General features: G+C 46.0%; 3 protein-coding genes across 9 annotated transcripts in view; 2 read left to right on the top strand and 1 right to left on the bottom strand.

Annotated features, from left to right (window-relative positions):
• The window catches only part of LOC102515525 (zinc finger protein 24), a 31130-nt gene extending 30003 nt beyond the window's left edge, over window positions 1-1127 (top strand). The window contains exon 4 of the mRNA XM_032467244.1: window positions 1007-1127. Coding sequence (XP_032323135.1) covers window positions 1007-1017 — 11 coding nt within the window. The 3' untranslated portion in view covers window positions 1018-1127. The remainder of the gene's footprint in view (window positions 1-1006) is intronic.
• LOC102519080 (zinc finger protein 271) overlaps window positions 1-1881 on the bottom strand; it is a 12217-nt gene extending 10336 nt beyond the window's left edge. The window contains exons 1-2 of one of the 4 annotated variants that reach the window (XM_006183414.3): window positions 1742-1881; window positions 877-1111 (exon numbers count right to left, since the gene is read on the bottom strand). In XM_006183414.3, coding sequence (XP_006183476.2) covers window positions 877-1048 — 172 coding nt within the window. In that variant the 5' untranslated portion in view covers window positions 1049-1111; window positions 1742-1881. Of the gene's footprint in view, window positions 1-876; window positions 1112-1449; window positions 1590-1633; window positions 1722-1741 lie in introns of those variants that run through there. The other 3 variants (XM_032467235.1, XM_014558151.2, XM_014558150.2) reach the window with 3 other exon arrangements.
• On the top strand, window positions 1098-18588 carry ZSCAN30 (zinc finger and SCAN domain containing 30). 4 transcript variants are annotated; one of them, XM_032467240.1, is made up of 6 exons: window positions 1098-1127; window positions 1208-1301; window positions 3486-3720; window positions 8715-9226; window positions 9656-9794; window positions 15611-18588. In XM_032467240.1, exons 4-6 carry the CDS (start codon window positions 8819-8821, stop codon window positions 16543-16545), a joined length of 1482 nt encoding a protein of 493 aa, XP_032323131.1. In that variant the 5' UTR covers window positions 1098-1127; window positions 1208-1301; window positions 3486-3720; window positions 8715-8818; the 3' UTR covers window positions 16546-18588. The 4 variants fall into 4 exon arrangements, with proteins under 4 accessions (XP_032323131.1, XP_032323132.1, XP_032323130.1 ...); XM_032467241.1 differs by lacking the exon at window positions 1098-1127 and having other exon boundaries at window positions 1242-1353; XM_032467239.1 differs by lacking the exons at window positions 1098-1127; window positions 1208-1301 and adding an exon at window positions 1625-1799.

The raw sequence follows: 18588 nt of genomic DNA, 5'->3' as shown, positions 1-18588 counted from the left end.
TTTTTGTAGTTCTCTCTCACAGTGACTCTGGAACTGGTCAACTGACTTGCTTTGGTCAATGAGATATTAACAAACGTAACACAAACACAGTTTAGAAAGTGGTTACACATCCTAGGGCTTGCCCTCCCTCTGATTTTGGAAATTAGCTGCCCCAGAAAAGTCTGGGCTAGCCTAATGGAGATATGGGACCCAAACCACAGCCAGCACCAAGAGCTGGACATATAATAAGATTGATACCAACTTAGACCCTGACCCTAGTTGAGCATAGTGATCGCAGAAAAAAACTGCCCAGCTGAACCCAGCCCACGTTGGTGACCTACAGAACCATAAGAATATAACATGGTTTAAAAAAGTCTGATGTTTAAGGTCACTAAGTTTTGGGGTCTTTTATTATGGAGTAATAGACACAATCCTCAAAATAACTTTCAAGGTTATTATACACTTATAAAGTGAGGTAAAAATCATTAAAAAAAAAGTAAGTTAACTTATTGAAGCTGGTAAATGACAAAGCCAGTATGTGAACACAGGGTGTCAGATTCCAAAATGTTTAATTACGCCCCGACAGTACATGAGAAAGATGACTTGAAAAGATTTTAAAGGGGAAATACCAAACACTGACAAGACTGGTGATAAGGTGACTTTAGTGTAAAAAATGGATGACTTTAGGGGCTTAAGGAGAGAAAGGAACTCCAGGAGAATTTGATTGTCAGAATGCACAATAAAGCCACGGGCTTGGAGCACTAAAACGATGATACTGCCTAAAATAGTGAAGCGCAGGCAGGGAGGAATACCAATAGCATTTGACCACACTAACGTAGCAAGGCAACATCCCCCACCGCCCATAGACCATTAAGAAAGATATACACTGGTTCTCACCTGACAGAGGGCGGTGTTCTTGAGATTCGTCATTGAATTGGCCCTCCATGGACTGCAACCGGACACTTGACACCTCAGGGAGCAACTGGAGAATTACCATGTCCTCAGTAAGCTTTTCTTGTCCACACAGTAGGAGTCTGAGACCTGGAGGCAGCTGGGTGCCACTGGGCATGGAAAGGAATCATTGCGGAGACTGGAGATGTAATTTCTGACACTAGACCCCCAGACACATCCTCTAGATATAAAAGAAGGTAAGGAGAAAACAAAATCTCAATTTAATTTTCAAGTGCTTTTCTCTCAAACTTATTAACTTTCCTCTCGCATCATCCAGGAATCAGGCATCACTCCTCTAGGACATGCACTCTCCGTTACCCAGCCTAAAGACCTTCAAAGACAACCAGGAGGTTGATGCTACCAAAATCAAGGTATCATTGGAAAGACACGACAGGGAGGAGATTGTAGAATTTTGTCCTGTCGGTGAGCTAAGTTACTCGCTGTCTTTCCTACACCAAATGACACTCCTGATCCATCATCAACGATCTCTTTCCTTGCTTCTGGTCTTCGCACACTCACACGTCCAGGTTGCCCTTTCTCAGCACCGTCCGCTGGTTCGGGTGGACGCATCCCAGCTTCTGGATCTCCCCGCCCCCAGTTTCCGGTGCTCATTCAGACGAACCCCAGGCCGGGCAAGGGCAGACCGGGTCCGAAAGCACACTAGGCCAAGAACCGAGGAGCTCGCAGTGCCCAGGAGCCGCACCTGGGGGCCTGGACTCCCTAAGGACTCAAGAAACCGCACACGGTTCTCTGGCGGCGCTGCGAAGCCGCTCCGGAGTGGAAACCATGCGAGTACCCCCGCCTTCCCTACCTCGATGTGTTCTCAGGTCGCAGTCAAGCCTCTCTCGCGGCAAACCCGCCATTGCCAGGTCCGCTCTAGGACTCCGGGAGGCTTGTGCAGCTCTATGGCACGCGACCTCGCACGTGCGCACGCGCGGGGAGGCGGCAGGGTGAGGTGGAGGCGGGGAGATGCCGAGATTTAACCCCTGAGCATTCGCGGAGCTGGCCCCAGCCTAGCTGTAGCGAGGGACCTGGCTGGCCCTGTCTGCCGGTTCTTGACATGAATGTTGGAAAACATCTTTCGGGAAAGCTCTCTGGGGCAGGGTAGGTTTTCTGATTGCATAGTGAGTTCTTTAGTTCTCTCTCTCTCATCTGTTCCCCGTCCTTCCTGCCCCCCCAAATCAGTCAGATTTGCTGGTGCGCTTCCATTTTAACTTTCTTCCTGTCCTCTGATTTCTGCCCCCAGAGCAGTGGCATGCCTCTGTTCAAATACTGACTGCTGGGCCTCACCGTAGTTTCTGACTCAGTAGGTCTGATGTGGGAGCCCAGGTTCTCAGGTGATCCTGGTCCTGGGACCACACTTTGAGAACCACTACCCTGAAAATAAATAATGCTCAGCAATTAATCCATGAATTGCTGTGTGTGTTCGGACCAGCAGAAGTCCCACCGAGATGGAATGAATTACTCAGTACTCTGTGAAAAAAGTCAAGAGAGCGAGAGGCAGTTGGGAGCCAACTTCACGAGCCTCTCAAATGCTCCCACATTTATTGTGTATAATCAAAGGAAAAATCATTAACAGTTGTATGATGAAATGCAGGAATTTAGGGAAAGATCGAGATTGCAGAAGTCACAATGAGTACACAGGTTTCGTTTATCTTTAGGGAATTCATGAGCAGAGGGGAACAAGATACATTCTTAGAGATATGTTAAAGCAGACCACCAGACCAGCCAGTTCCTTGTTTTGAGAATAACAGACTATCTAACAGCAGGCAAGCCCAGTGTTTATAGCTGAGGACCTGGGTCTTGCTTTGCAATGAGCAGAGTGCTATCTAAAACCTCAACTATGCAAGCAAGGCATTGTCTCTGCTTTTTATGGCAAGGAGACAGAAGTGCGGACGCATAGGCGCCTGCTTGCAAAGCAGTTACTAAGCACATTTGTTCTTAAAGTAGACAAGAGGCTGGGGTCTGTTACAATTTGTTAACCCAATCATGGGCTCCCACATTGCTGGAAACTGGATTTTCACCTATTTTGCAATCAAGAATAGGCCATGGGGTCTCTTTCTAAGCAAGTCGGCTTGCCAATACAGTCCCCACTGTGGCTAAAGGATCAGGGTGAGGACCTTATTCACTTCACAAAGTACTGTCAGATACTGCCCCACAGTACAGTTCTGGCCGGCTCACATGTAAATGGCTTGCACGGTTACTAAGTGCATTCCTAACTCACCAGCGTGCCCAGAACTCCCCACGCTGTGCTCTCGGTCCTGCTGCTCCCTACGTGAGAAACACTGCGCTCCGTTAGGCACCGCTAAGCTTGAGTAGCGAGTTCTGTGGGGACACTACTGACCTTCTCCCGCTCGGCCCTGGCCCCTCACGCTCGCCCTAGGAGTCGGCGGTAGGGTCGATCTCCGCCTGGCATCCTCGCCATACCTGGGCCCCTTCCCCTACACTCCTCTTCGTAGCTTCTAGAACTGTCACTGCTGACAGTCAATGGATTCTATTTTTATTTCCTTGATGCTACACTAAGCTCTATCTCTATTTCTTTTTTCCTCTTTCAGTCTCCCGTCAACGGTTTTGGACTCCGGGCTGTTCCCACCAAGTCCCACCCGGAGATGCGCTCTTTCCCGCGGGGCCGCTCACACCGTCCTCCGAACCCGTAGCCGCGCGCCCGCCACAGAGCTGCAGCCCTCCCGGCGGCCTAGAGGGGCGTGCCGCGCCCACTTCCGGCGCGCGCGGCCCGAGGCCGCTCGGCTCCCTGTTTGGGGCGGGTCCCCGCAGCCCCCGGAGCGAAGGGTGAGTGAGGCGGTCCGGCAGCGCAGCCCCGGGTGCTTCCCAAACCACTCCTGTCCGGCTTCAGCCCTCCCCGCCGCCTCGCCTCCGCCTGCCTCGGCCCCGGGCAGAGCCTGCGGCTGTACCAGGCGGCCGCCCCTCCTCGACGCTACCGTCCGCCCGCCCATCCATCCGTACATCCTTTCATGCGTTTGTCCGCTTGCGGGTTCCTCCACCCGCCCTGGTGTCCGCTGACTCGGCAGGCTCTCACCGGGCGCCTCCTGTGTGCCAGGCTGCTAGCAGAGGAGTCGGAGAGGCGCTGATGGACTCTTCCCTCCCACTTCACGGGCCCAGAGCTCGCTCTTGAGTCCGGGCTCAGCCTTCCTTCTTGGCTTCCCCGGTCTAGGTTAGATTCTTTACTTGTCACTCTCAGAGCACTTTCTCCTCTCCCCCTTGTAGTTCTTACCGCGATTAAATCAGGTGATTCTGTGCGCTTTTTAACATCTGATTCCTACTATTTTTAAGTTCTGTGGTGTGAGTCTTTGATCAGCATCTAGCACAGTGCCTAACCAAAGTAGGCACTCAATAAATATTGTTACGGTAATGTGCAAAAACACAAGCTCTCTTAGAAAGGGCTCTGGTTTGGTGGGGGAGGCAGATGTGAAAGGGCAGGTCAGCAGAGTACACATCGAAGAGTAGGGACTCTGGAATCAGACCATTTGGTTTCAAAACAGTCCAGACTACATCACTTAGAAGCCATGTGACCTGAGACAAATTACTTAACTTCTCTGTTTCTCTTCTGTAAAACAGAAAAACCTAGATTAGAGCGTAGACTGCTGTGAAGGTGAAATGACTGAAGACACTTGTTTTAAGTGCTTGACTTAACTGGTAGACAGTGCTTGACTCTATAATAAAAGCTCAATTAGTGTCTTCTGTTACAATTAAGTAAGCAGACACTGCCCATGCATTATACTGCAGCCAGCAGGATTGTCCAGAAGGGCCCTGGAGGTTCTTGGGTTGCTTGAACTAAGAGGTCACTGGGACCAGAATCTCATCTCCCAGGCTTCCAGTCCCCCAACTGGGTTCCCTAGGCAGCTCCGTAAACAACTGGCACTTAAATCCACACTTCTGGTCCAAAGCAGTTGACTTATGCCCCCCATTGACAAGGCTGCTTTCTCTCATTTACACTATAAGAAGATAAAAGGAGCTCTCCCCTGAAATACCAGTGCCTCTCTCCAGAATTCCCTTCTATGGGATGATGGAAGGATAGGGAACCTATGCTCCTTTTCCTCACCCCTGGCTGGTAGGTTTCCCCAGTAAACTTACCGTATAGTATAACTAATGTCTTCTGACATGAAATTTACCTTTTCCTTGCCCCGTGTCTACTGTGTATTGAGTACCTACTCTGGGCCAAGTGTTTTAAAATGTTAAGTTTCTTATTCAGGTATGGTGAGGCCAACAGGTCAGGAGATGATTGCCATTGAAAAGGTAGTTTGTTACAGTTCCCAGGAGGGCAGGGCATGCCATGCCCCACAGAGCCACGTGGTGAAGCACCAAGGTCAGTCAGGAGGCAAAGTGAGGGGAAAGTGGGCAGGAAGGTGCTTTACGGTGGTTTCTGTGGGAAGAAACTGGCGAGGCAAAGTTAACAGATTTAGGATGAGCTGGTTTGAATAATGTCAGTGAGCTCTGAGGCATAGGGATTGTCCCTAATTGTCTGGCACCTGGCCTAGGGAGTGGTTAGGGCAGGGCCAGGATTACCCTGGCTGTGAAAGCCCCATAGAGGAGGTGAGGGGCAGCGGGGTGGGGTGGGGTGGTTCTGGATTGGTTGGTCTGCATGTGAAAGGCATGCTTGCAGGCTAGTTTACTATTTCTTGGATTCTGCTAACCCTGGGAAGGGCTGTCCTTCCAGTATCAGCAAGGCCCCAGATGTCAAAGCATCAGAATAAAAAGACATGCTTAATACACCAAGCACTACTCTAGGTTTTTAATGTTATTTCCAGTTCCTATAAGAGCACTGCAATGAAAGCATTTATAACTCCATTTTTAGGAGAGGAAATAGAATCTCAGAAAGTTTCAGTGGTGACTAATGTCATACAGCTAGTAAGAGGCTACCCTATGATTCCAAATTGTTGGGTCACTGGACTCCAAGACTGGTGCTCTTCCTGTGAGCTGTTACCTCCCTGCAGTATGAGAAACGGGGACATTTTTCAGACCTGATTATCCATTTGGCGATGTTGACCACTGCCTGTTTGAAACTCTCCTTTCTTGACTATAGCGACACTCATTCTTTGGATTCTCACACTTCGATTGGGTGATGGAGAGAAAGTGGTGAGCCAGAACGTTGATGCAGCTTACAGTCTAATCGTGGAGAAGATAGGTGTTAACCCAGGAGTCCCACGACAGCATGTATACTGACAAAGTGAGAGATGTGCTCTGAGAGGGAAGGAGTGCATTTCTCATGATTCCTTGGCTGGCCCAGGGTTCTCAACCCTGCCTGCACAGCAGAATCACTTGTGGAACATTTTACAAGTATGTAATGTCACCCAGGAGGTTCTGACTCAGGCTGGGGTGCTGCCCAGGCATCTGTAAGATGAGATGAGCACAATCAAAGAGAGTCTCCCCGTGGCTAAAGGATTTTCTTCCTGTTTTTGCTTTTGCTTTATTAAAACTGGTTGGAGGAACAAGATGAGATTTGCCATTTGGAAAGGTCACTGTGGTTACACTGTGAATAGATTGTGGATTACTGTGCAGTGTGACAGAAAGGGTAGTTGCTGGAATGCAGATGGCTGTGGCAGAGATGGGGAAGGGCAGCTTCTAGAGAGAGGAAATCGAGTCAGTAGGACTTAATTTGCATTAAATACAGGAAAGAGGCGTTAGGGATGCTTCCAGGTTTCTGGCAGTGCAGCGGATGGTGGTTCCTACTTCCTGGGAGGGGACCACTGGGAGGAGAGCAGGTTGGGATGGCAGGAATCATCAAGTGGTCATGGTTGTGCTGAGTTGGAGGTCTTTTTGAGAAATTCAAGAGGATGGAAGTGAGTCACAATGGGTAAACTAGGCTGGAGCTCAGATGGGAGGTCCAGACTAGAGATGGCTGGTAACACAAGGTAAGGATGAGATTGCCTGGGAGGGAGTGAGAACACTGGTGGACTTAAGGCTGACCTCTCGAACTCTGATGTAGAGGAGGGTGGACTTGTGAAGGAGATGGAGAAGGAACAGCGACAGTCCTTCATAATGAGAAACTTCCCTTCAGCCACCCATGGAGAACAAGTTGCTGAAGCACAATATTTATAATAAAAATTAAATCCTATCACAAACATTTTGAAAATAAAGGCAAGATACAAGACACCAACCAGTGATCATTAGGTAGAGAGCACACATCAGTACGATACAGCCTTTGGTAAATGCTGCATACACGATGCACAGATCTGACGATGTATTGTTGTGGGATTTCTTAAATGTAATTTGTCATAATAACTAAGGAAATGAGTTTAGCACTTTTCAAATATTGCAAAATAAAGAAGAAAAGTACCCCCAGGTTTGTCTGTTTTTAGGTCCATCCTCTCTCACTGTTCCTTAACTCGGCCCCAGGCTCTGGCTCAGGGTTTTTACCCCTGGCTGCACATCAGAAGCGTTTGTGGCACTTACTGAAACTCCAGCCATGGAGATTCTGATTCAGTAAGTCTTTCCTGAGGTCCAGGCTCGGTAGCTGATTCTGAGCCATGGCAAGGTGACAATCTGGCCTCTCTGAATCACCTGCAGTTTCCTCGGTTGGCCACATCCTCTCACTCCCACTGTCCTCGCCTGAATGACCTGTTTCTGCATCTTCACCCGCCTCACTCATATCAGACTCCGCTGAGATGTTTCCTCCCAGGCAGGCAGCTCCCCCGGGTCTTGGTGTCTTTCCTTGTACTACTTTGCTTTGCTCCATCCTTGGATTTGTTGCACTGTGTTTGCCTGTTTACCTGTCACTTCCCCATACTAAACCAGGAGTCCTTTAAAGACAGACCTTTTAATCCTGAGAGTCTGTTCAGGATAATGCCGAGCACATAGCTCAAGTATTTGCTGAGATAATGGATGAAGGAATCCATTTCTCTCTCCTTTGTGCTGTCTTACAACTTTGTGACTTAAAGTCAAGAATAATTCTTCCTTGTTTGTACCTTCACCCTGGCCGTTCTCCAGGACCTTTCCCTAACGTTTTCACATCATTCTTAATTTATAGTATCAATCAAGATTGTCCTGGGCATTAACCCATTCTATAATTTTTATAAAAAGCAAGTACTTTAGAGTTGGGCTATCCTAGCCTTGACTTTGCTGTATACCAGTTTGGGATGTTGGGCAAATTACATAACTTTCAAGAACCTCGGTTTCCTCATCTGTAAAATGGGGGTGATAATACACACCTATTAGTGTTACTTACAAACCCCAATAAAATTGTATTTGTAAAGTGCCTGGCCCGTGATAGGCGTTTCCTGAGTGCAAATTCCCTTCCTTGGGGAGACCCTGTGGCTTAATTGAAAGAACTAAACACTCTGGTTCAGAGTGCAGCTCTGCATCTTACTGGCTCCCTTCATGATTCTCAGTAGCCTCGTTTGGAAAATGGGCATAATTATGACTGTCCTAATAGAGTTATTAGGGAAATTATAGAAAATTTATGTTAAGTATCTAGCTAGTGCTTGGCATCTGGTAGGTGCTCAGTAAAATGGAGCTTATTCTGAGAAGTAGTAATATACTAGAGTGTTTTCCCTGCTTCCCATGATCTTTCAGCACTATTTATCATCCCTGATGTCATCCCTCACATTGTTACCAGAGGTTGAATTGTTTTCAGTGATACTTAAATTTTCTATTTCACATCCTGAGAAACTCCTGAATCACCTATAAATGTATCATTTATACGGAAGCTCCCTTTTGGGCAGTTTTCTTTACAGTGCTTCACTCCATGGCAGCTGGTCTTTAAACACCTGAGTTTATATTCTAAGCACATTTTCTTCCCTGTGTAACATCAGCATTTTCCACCTCAGGAGCTCCCTGGAGAGCTGGAATTCAAAAAGGTCTCAGACGCAGACCTCCATCCCATCCCCTCCCTGCTCGACTGGGCAGCTTCTTCAGACCATCTCTGTGCAGAATGGCAGGAAAGTCTGCAGCCTTGACCTACCATGCTCCAAAAGAACAAGAAGGACTCATAATTGTGAAGGTTGAAGAAGAAAATTATGTTTGGGGGCAGGACTTTAGCCTTCACGGAAAGGCCTGTAGCCGGGAGGCCTTCCGCCAGCGGTTCAGACAGTTCAGTTACTCTGACTGCGTGGGGCCCCGGGAGGCCCTGAGCCGGCTCCGCGAGCTGTGCTGTCAGTGGCTGAGGCCGGAGGTGCACACCAAGGAGCAGATCCTGGAGCTGCTGGTGCTGGAGCAGTTCCTGGCCAGCCTGCCTGAGGAGCTGCAGGCCTGGTTTCAGGGGAACCGGCCAGAGAGTGGAGAGGAAGCCGTAGTGATGCTGGAGGAGCTGGAGAAAGAGCTTGATGAGCCACAGCAACAGGTAAGCAGATGTTTTCTTTCCAGTAGGGGGAGTGGTTAGGTAATTAGATCTGTTTATTTAATTATTTGTTTAATGGCAGTACTGGGGATTGAACCCAGGACCTTGTGTGTGCTGAGCACGTACTTTACCACTTGAGCTACACTGTCCCTCCATAAGCAAGTGTTTTCTGTTTGCTTGTTTTACCAATTGTAAGTTGCTGGGGAAGCCGTTCTGAGTGGCCTTGACTCGGCTGCCAGAGAATCGTAACATTTTTGTCTTTCAGGTTATTATTTGTCCACTGGGATCGAGTCAGTAGGGCTTTTTTAGTTTATTGTTTTCTTTCTAATCATCCAAATGAGTTTCTGACTCTGGCTGCCCTGCCCTGTTATTCAAGGGGTTTTCCTCTTGTCTGTTCTCAGAATCATAGTGTTGGTGCTTGATTACTCCTAGGACACGGCTCACGGCCAAGGAATGATCTGGAAGGAAATGACATCTGTGGGAGCGCTGGAGTCACTGAGTATCCAGCTCCAGCCCTTGGAGAACCAGCGTAAGAGTAAGAAGCAGGAAGCCCAGGCTTTCTATGAGCGAGGTGAGGAGCCACAGTCTGTTTGGGGTTGAGAATGGAGGGGAGGGCTTAAATCCATGGCGTGGTTCATTTTCTTGACGACAACCACTTGTGGCTTTCATTAGTCTGGTGGAAAGGCCCCCTTGCCTAGAAATATTCTTCCATTAACTCTGCCTAGAATCTGCAATTCCAATATAATATCTGATTTGGGGGTTAAGAATTAAGGTCTCTAATAAAATTCTCTAATAATATCCATAATATTCAAAGACCAGTTTTCTGGTTTTTTAATCTTATGGTCCTACTGGCAAGGCAGTCCCTCAGATGGAGATGAATAATGTATCAGAAACCACATAGTAGCTTGAACAGGGAAAGTTTAATATTAAGAATTATTAACTGTGACAGGGGATTAATTATTGATTAAAAACAATCATAAAGTATACAGAAATAACACACATAAGGAGTCTCTGGGGTCGAGGCCAAGCGTCCAAGGGAGGAATAGATCTGCAGGAGGGTGCCGCATCCTCCCCTCCCCTGTCAGAGCTGAGACCCAGGGCTTGTTGAAGAGAAACAGCTGGATGGACATGTTCGCCGAAGTGCTGTGCTGGCCAACTTGCTGGGAAACTGTCTTTGGGGTACAGAGAGAAGCCATTCACGGATACAAGGGAAGGGCGTGTGTGTGTGCTGGGGAGCAGAACTTACCCTCTGGGGTGACAGGAGCCCCCTCTTGCAGAGGTACCATGACCCAGAACTTGCTGGAAACTTTTGGGGATGGTGCCCCTGAAACTAACCGGAGGTGAGCACTGCTGAGTGCTCACCATGCTGCCGGGACAAAAGCACACCAGAACCAGAAAGAAAAGTCCCTTCCTCCTCCAGTGTCTGTCTGGCGCCCCTACTGGTAAAGCTCACATCATGCCTGCTGGCCAGGGAGAAATGTTCTAGTATCACAGGCAGGGCACTGAAGGGTGGATGTGAGCTTGACCAAAAGGGCTTTGATGCTGTTACTGGCCAAATCATTCCTATGGGCAGCAGATACATCAGGCTTATTAACTTGTTCTCATTAAGCTTTTGTTACACCCAGCTACCCTTCTGATTTTATCTTTACCAAGCAATCTTATTAAATTCCCATGACGTTTAGCTATAATAAGAAAATGCATTAGTCTAGTCTGGTCTGTGTGATGGTTACATGACTCATTAATTCTTATTATGGTTTCATTGTTCAGTTTCACGAGCTTGGCTAATGAGAGTTAACCCCCAGAGGTAAATCTGTTCATTGTATGATGATAAAGTTAGGTTTACAAGGCCACAAGGTCAAGGGCCAGACCTTGGACCTTGGCAATTCAGCAAGGGAATCCATGCATCTATATACCGAGGCCTAAACACCTTCCCGGCCTTCCCTGACACGTCATTGAAGTGAGCCCACTTAATATCTTCTGCATCGAGCAAGAACTACATAAAGGGGATTTAAAAAAATCATCTCCTGAAGTCCCCTGCCTTGAAGTAGGTAAATGTGTAAGTCAGTTAGGGTAGCATATTTCTATTTCCTTCTTTTAAGGTCTTGAATAACAGAGACTGCTATAATTTTTTAAAGTCTTTCTTGGGCTTTTCATATTGATATTTATTATGGGCTGAATTATGTCCCCCCACCACAATTTTTTTGGGGGGGGAATGTGGTTAGGTTTACTTATTTATTTATTTTTATTGGAGGTACTGGGGATTGAACCCAGGAACTTGTGTATGCTAAGCATGTGCTCTACCACCTGAGCTATACTCTGCCCCTGCCCCAAATTTCTGTGTTAAAGCCCTAGCCCCCAGTACCTCAGAATGTGACTGTATTTGAGATTGGGCCTTTAAAGAGGTAAATAAGTTAAAATGGGATTGTTAGGGTGAGCCCTAATCCAATATGGTTGGTGTCCTTATAAGAAGAGGAGATCGGGACATTAACAACACAAACTGAGGGACAGCTGTATTAGGATACAGGGGGAAGGTGGCCATCTACAAGCCAAGGAGAGACAGGCTTCAGACGAAACCAAACCTGCCAATGCTTTGATCTTGGACTTCCAGCCTCCAGAACTGTGAGAAAATAAATTTCTGTTGCTTAAGCCATCCAGTGTGTGGTATTTTGTTATGGCAGGAAGACCAGCAAACTAATATGGTATTAAGCTACTTCTCTGTGTCCATATGAACTACTTCCAGCTTTAATTTCGTTCCATTTTATTTTATTTGTTTAGCAGAGTCCTCATAAAGCATAACCTCTACTTGAGGGTAGTGAGTACCCTGCCCTTTGACTTTGCTCTCACTGATGATTGCACTGCCTCTGATTCCGTCTGTGTTCCATCTCTCTGATCTTCGTAGCTCATTTCTCTGGACATGCTTCAGTGTCTCCATGTTCATTTGAAGTACGGGGATCAAAAAATAAAAGCACTCCAATGAGGATCTGGTTAGTTTAAAATGTAAGGTGGATTCATCCCCTGACACTTGTTGCACTCTGTATCTTTTTGTTTGCCCCTTCACAGTGGCATTAGGTTGTTGACTCAGTGAGCTTATGGCTGCAGTTGATTCCATCTTTCAGCCTTCCTGGGCCTTAGCAAAATTTCCTCATCTTACATTTATGGCTGATCCCTAAGTAGATGGTTTTGAATGGCCTTGACTGGGTTCCTGATAAATCTCATTATGCTGATCTCCCTTTAGTCTTGAGGGTCTTAGCTCCGCCTCTGAAGAATTAGTGTGGATCATTTCACATCTTTCTCCTAGGTCATAACGTTTAAATCATTGGAGGGATCCACCGTGATGGGACTGTAAGAGTCACCATGTCATTTTTACAACCTTACACCTTTGGTTATGTAATCTATAATATATAATTTCCTGTAGGTTCTTCACTAGCCTAACTGTATGTCCTGCTGGAAGAGCCTGAGATGGAGATTTGAGTGCAGGTGATTTACTGAGGGCATGCTCTTCATGAGAAATCTGTAATGGAGTGAGAGAGGTAGGGTTAGGAAGGGAAAAGATCAAGCAGTGATGTGCTCTCGGGTAAAACCTAGCCTTAGCTTAATCCATGAGGTGGGGTTCTTGGGGGGATCCCCTAGAGCATAACTGGACTATTGAGTTGTCTCTTCTTGAGGCAGGGGCTGGGGGGGCCGGTGAGGATGGAGGTAATTTCCTAGGCCAGGCGGCTTTAATCAGCCAGGGCAACTCTCCTGAGAAGGGGGCAGCTGCGGGTCATTAGGAGCCAGCGCTCACAGCAGCTGGGGGAAGGAAGCACCGTCCTGTAACGGGGATGGGGGGGCAGTGGAGCATCATCTACACAGCATTAAGGCTAAAAGCATACTTGTCAATGAGCAGCTAAAGCCCATGACCCTAGTTAAAAGGGTTTTAGGCCATACAGGTCATGGAACAGGTAGGGAAATAGTGGGGGGAGGCGATTGTCATAGAAAAGAACTCTTCTACAGAGAAAACCATGGCTTATTTCTCCTCCAAAGTGCATCTATAATCTGTACCTATAATCTGAAGATATTAGATTACTTGAGTTATTTCTGTACCAGAATTTCTAAATACTCAAGTAATCATTTTTTACTCTACTTTTAATCTCCCTTTGTCATTTCCAGGAATTACTCCAGTTAACTGTTGATCCTAATATTTTTGTATTAATGTAAATATATAGTTGAAAGAATAAAATTTTTTTTGTTACTATTTTTTTAAATTGAAGTATAGTCAGTTACAATGTGTCAATTTCTGGTGTACAGCACAATGTCCCAGTCATGCATATATATATATATATATATACACACACACACACACATATATATGTTTTCATATTCTTTTTCATTAAATGTTGTTACAAGATACTGAACATAGTTCCCTGTGCTATACAGAAGAAACTTTTTTATATCTATTTTTATATATAGTGGCTAAAATTTGTAAATCTCAAACTCCCAAATTTATCCCTTTCCACCCTCTTTCCCCTGTAACCATAAGATTGTTTACTGTGTCTGCGAGTCTGTTTCTGTTTTGTAGATGAGTTTAGAGTGTTCTTTTTTCTTTTTCAGACTCCACATATCATAAGGTATTTTTCTTTCTGAAAGAATAGGAATCTTAATGTTTTTCTGATCAATTTATCTAAGATCATGGTTTTCTCTGGTCTCATAATTTGACTTCATGTAGTTACAGACTTTGAAGAGGTATTTTAAATCCTATAAATTACATTGCTGTTCTGATTTTCACAGCCCTAATTTTGTCCCTGCATGATTTTATTACCACTTTATACCATTTACAATTTATACTCTTTATATGTTGACCTATTTACTACTTTCAGAAAATTTCTCATTAGATCACCGGGTCTCCGACTTCACCACTATGGTGCTTACGATTCTTCTACCTGTATTATGTATTATGCTTTGGTTCATAAATTGTCCCCTTTGAACAAGCACAGCCTGGAAACTTAAACTTCTATGTAAGACCCAGGAACAGTGTGTACATTAGTGTTCTGTCCTAAGAGGTGGTGCTGTCCATCTGGGATTTCTGGTAAGGAGTGAGGACAAGGGAAGCTGGCTAGCCCTCTCCTTTGGCCAAGTAATCATCGTGAGACTTTATTGTGCGTTTGAAGTATTGTGAGTTCTAAGAATATCAGAAAGAAATATTTCTTTTCATATAAAAACTAACTTTTCCAAAGCTAAATAAAAAGGGTTTTTAAATTATTTTTTGTCTCAGTGCAACTACAGCCCTGCTTCCTTCCAGTAGGGAAGGCAGATGACCTAGAGGGAAACTGCAAGCCTTGATGTTCAGCATCTCTGTTTGAATCCTGACTCAACCAGTGATTAATTCTGTGGCCTTACGCAGCCTCTCTGAGCCTCAGTTTCCTGATCTGTAAAATGCATATAGGTTTAGAGGACTTTGGGGAGGATGGAAGTAACTTTCACAGTTTTACAGCTTTTCTCCACTCAAAATAATTCATTGCCTCAGCCATTATCTAGTAGTTTCCTTTTCTGAGTTACTAGAAATCTAGAAATGAGAGGGGCAAGTTGTATGAGAGCTGAAGGTTTGGCACCAGCCAGTCACATCTGCCTCTTGTTTCCATCCATTTTCTTTGACCATTTATACATAAAAAAGAGCATATAAGACTCCCACCTGACCCCAGATTGAGCCAGGAACTCACAGCATTCCTTTTCTTGTGCTCTGCACGTCTTATTCTATTGGCTTATAATCATTTGATCAACTTAGAACCTGCCAGAATCTGTGACTACCTTTGCACCACTTATCTCTGTCCAGTTCTAACCCCTAGAGCATTTTCTAATTGTATCTTCTGCTCTCCTGTTTTTCTAGAAGCACTACCAAGTCAAAACTCTTAGACACTTTTTTTTTTTTTTTAGTGGAGGTGCCGGGGATTGAACCCAGGACCTAGTGCACGTTAAGCACACAGCTCTACCGTTAAGCTATATCCCTACTCTCATCTTTCTTTATTCTAGTTACTCCTTAATGCCTCTTCCTTTCCCCTCATTATCTAAAACCTCATCTTCTCCTCTAACCCGAGATTGTCTCCTGGCTTACTGGTCTCTCACTGCTACCCCTGTTGATCACCATCTCCCTTAACTAATGCCTTTCCGTGTTCACCATCCCCCCTTTCCAATGCTGACTCTCATTGTGTCTGAATTACTCTGAGGTGCCGCATCTCGCTGCTTCAGGCCACTTCTCTAAATTCTAGACAGGGAAGCTAGTTTCTTAAGACTTTTCCTCCTACTAGGTAAATAGCTATTTCATTTGGTTTCTTTTCTATTCCTGCTCTAATTGGTTCTTTTCTTCCAACGAGGGGAGCAAATGATACTTGCATTTTCTATTCGCATTTTTAGATGGCAAGCTGGTGGCAGACAGACTATTGACAGCAACGCAAGAAAGTATTGAATGTGAATGTGTGGCCTCGGCACCCATGAGAGCCCCAGGGAGACTCCCTGGGGAAGGTCCTTCAGGACAGGTAGTTGAAGAGGCTTTGGGAGGTCTGGGCAACTTTGAGAAGCCAAGAGGAAGTGCTGCGGGGAACAGAATGAGTCAGCATCCTTCCCAGGGAAGACATTTCAGTCTGGCAAGCTTCAACAAGAAGGTCTCCACAGAAGAGCCACTGCAAGGTAATGAAAGTGAAGGGGGTCTCAGTCTGAACTCAGACGTTGTAACGCAACCGAGAATTCACACGGCGGGAAAGCTCTATGAGTGCTTTGACTGTGGGAAAGCCTTTTGCCAGAGCTCCAAGCTGATTAGACATCAGAGAATTCATACTGGAGAGAGACCTTACGCCTGTAAAGAATGCGACAAAGCCTTTAGTCTGAGCTCGGACCTCGTTAGACATCAGAGGATTCACAGTGGTGAAAAACCCTATGAGTGTTGTGAATGTGGAAGAGCTTTCAGGGGCAGCTCAGAGCTCATCAGGCATCGCAGAATTCACACTGGAGAGAAACCTTACGAATGTGGCGAATGTGGGAGAGCCTTCAGCCGGAGCTCAGCCCTTATTCAGCATAGGAAAATTCACACTGGAGACAAAGGCTATGAATGTATCGAATGTGGTAAGGCTTTTGGTAGAAGCTCTATCCTTATTGAACATCAAAGAATTCACACTGGAGAGAAACCTTATGAATGTAATGAATGTGGGAAATCCTTCAATCAGAGCTCGGCCCTCACCCAGCACCAGAGAATCCACACTGGGGAAAAGCCTTATGAATGTAGTGAATGTGGGAAAACATTTAGGCATAGATCAGGACTGATGCAGCATCAGAGAACTCACACCAGGGTTTAACTCTGTGGGTAATTGTTGTACAATTGTGAAATTCTAGGAATTCACTTCATGGGTCAGATTCCACAGAAGATGGAGGTTTCCTGAGAGCAGAATTCCTGTCCTTCCATTGCAGTTAAGCATTGTAGCTCCACACAAAGATGCCTATTGAAGTGTTGCGATTCACAGTGAGTCCAGGATTGGGGACAAGATCCTGCCTTGTCTGATGGTCTAAGAGGGGATGCCTCTGGTGGCAAGGAGCCCGTCCTGTGCCTTTGGCAGGTGGAGGCATGTGCTGGGAGTTATTCTGTTCTCTGAAATGTTGACTCGTGAGGTTGTGAAGTGTTGAATGATGCCCTGGATCAGTTTAGTAGTATCTGGGGAATGGTAGCTCATTCCACTGCCTTGCCCTTTCTCTCCTCCGCCCTGAGCTTCCTGCTGAGGTCAGCTGAGGTCTACTTATTTACTGAGCGCGTGCTGCATGCCCACCGTTGAGGCAGGCCTGGCTGCTGCCGTCCCAGAGTTAAGTGATTGCAGTGAAGTGTGATCAGTGCTTTGGTAGGATAAATCCAGGATTCTGTTGACATGCATGGCAGGGGTATCTAACCTGGTCCATGAGTCACTAAAGGCTTCCTGAATGAGACGAAATCTCAGTTGAGACATAAAAGGTGGGTAGAAGTTGGCGGATCAAGGCAAGAAGGAAGAGAAGACCGTTCCAAGCGGAGGTTAGAGCATGTGCAGTGACGTGAGGAGAGGATCTGGAGATGTCCCTTCATCTGGATTCTTCTCTCTGGCCGGAATTTGTTCTCGTAGCCCCTGGTCCAGAAACCAGGACAAGTGTTGGTTCCTCTCTTTCTGTGTCACTGAGCTGGGTAGCCTGTCTCAGACCCAGAGTGACCTCAGAGACCCGGAAGTACTCAGGGGAATTAGTGTAATTGGAAGGCTGCTGTGTTGTATGGAAAAAGGCATGTTTGTCCACCAAGGAAAGATTACATGTCGGAGGCTAGAGGGCCAGTGGGGACTGGAGTGTTTGTGTCCCATGGCCCTGGAGCCCAGGAACTGGGAAGCTGACAGGGATGGGAGGTCTGCCTTCTGAGGCTCCACTATTCCTCACTCCCTGTTCCCTCCCCTTGTCACCAGGCTCACTAAGCTACCTGAGAGCAATGAATATTTTGCTGAATTACCCTCTCAGCTTCCTCAAAACCCTACTTCTCTGCTAATTCCTATTTTGGCAGTTTTAATTAACCCACAGTTAACTACTGAGGGCAGTTAATACCGAAGAGAAAGTCTGAGTCATCTTTTAAGATGTACTGATTTCCTGTCCTGATACTGTCACTCGTGAAGAAGTGGTGATCAAGACACTGTTGTGGGTGACAGAGGTGGCGAAACTGGGGGGACAGCCTTTGTGTCCAAAGGTTGTGGGATTTTTATGGAATGAGGTCAATCAGCAGTTTAAAAAGATCCTTCAAAGGGACAGAGTTGCCTTTCCTATAGGTGACAATCAAATGAGTCCATGTTTTTAATACCATTTAATAGTTTTTTTCCTGATTGTGAATTAACTGTAAACATTGACAGTACAGAAAATGAGACAGTGTAAATCGCCCACGATCCCGCCATCCGTAGAAACATTGTGAACATTTTTGGAGTACTTCTATTAGCTTCTCCCCCCAATCCTAATATTTTTTGGGGTAGAAATCTTATTTGGTAAATAATTTTTAGTAACTGATTTTAACCTTTATACTTCTGAATATATATTTCAATTGTTTAGTATTAGAATGTAATGCAAAATGTCTTATAATAAAATTTAAGTTTTAAGTTTTGCATTGAAGTTATTCATTCAGGAATAGGGAGCACAGAAACACACGTGGAGAGGTGCTGGGGGGAGGGGGAGAGAGTTGTGGGAAGAAGCCAGCAAACTGGTGTTCTTAGCTTTTACTCCCTGGGCCAAAGCGTGTCCGGACATGACAGCTAAGTCCCTGGGGCTGCAGTTCACCAACTTCGTGAAGTCACAAAATTGAGGGGACTTCTGGGGCTGCACTGTGGTTGGAAGAACGTGGGGATGAGAGC

Source organism: Camelus ferus, chromosome 24, assembly GCF_009834535.1.
Source record: "Camelus ferus isolate YT-003-E chromosome 24, BCGSAC_Cfer_1.0, whole genome shotgun sequence".
Taxonomy (NCBI): domain Eukaryota; kingdom Metazoa; phylum Chordata; class Mammalia; order Artiodactyla; family Camelidae; genus Camelus; species Camelus ferus.
The sequence above is the reverse complement of the archived record's forward strand: the minus strand, read 5'-3'. Positions and strand labels throughout refer to the sequence as shown.

What these genes read in the sequence shown, in the direction of transcription:
- ZSCAN30 (XM_032467240.1), top strand. Translation starts at nt 8,819, where the DNA reads ATGGCAGGAAAGTCTGCAGCCTTGACCTACCATGCTCCAAAAGAACAA. An exon ending in TTGATGAGCCACAGCAACAG is followed by an intron (nt 9,227 to 9,655) that starts GTAAGCAGATGT and finishes GATTACTCCTAG; the next exon opens with GACACGGCTCACGGCCAAGG. An exon ending in CCAGGCTTTCTATGAGCGAG is followed by an intron (nt 9,795 to 15,610) that starts GTGAGGAGCCAC and finishes TCGCATTTTTAG; the next exon opens with ATGGCAAGCTGGTGGCAGAC.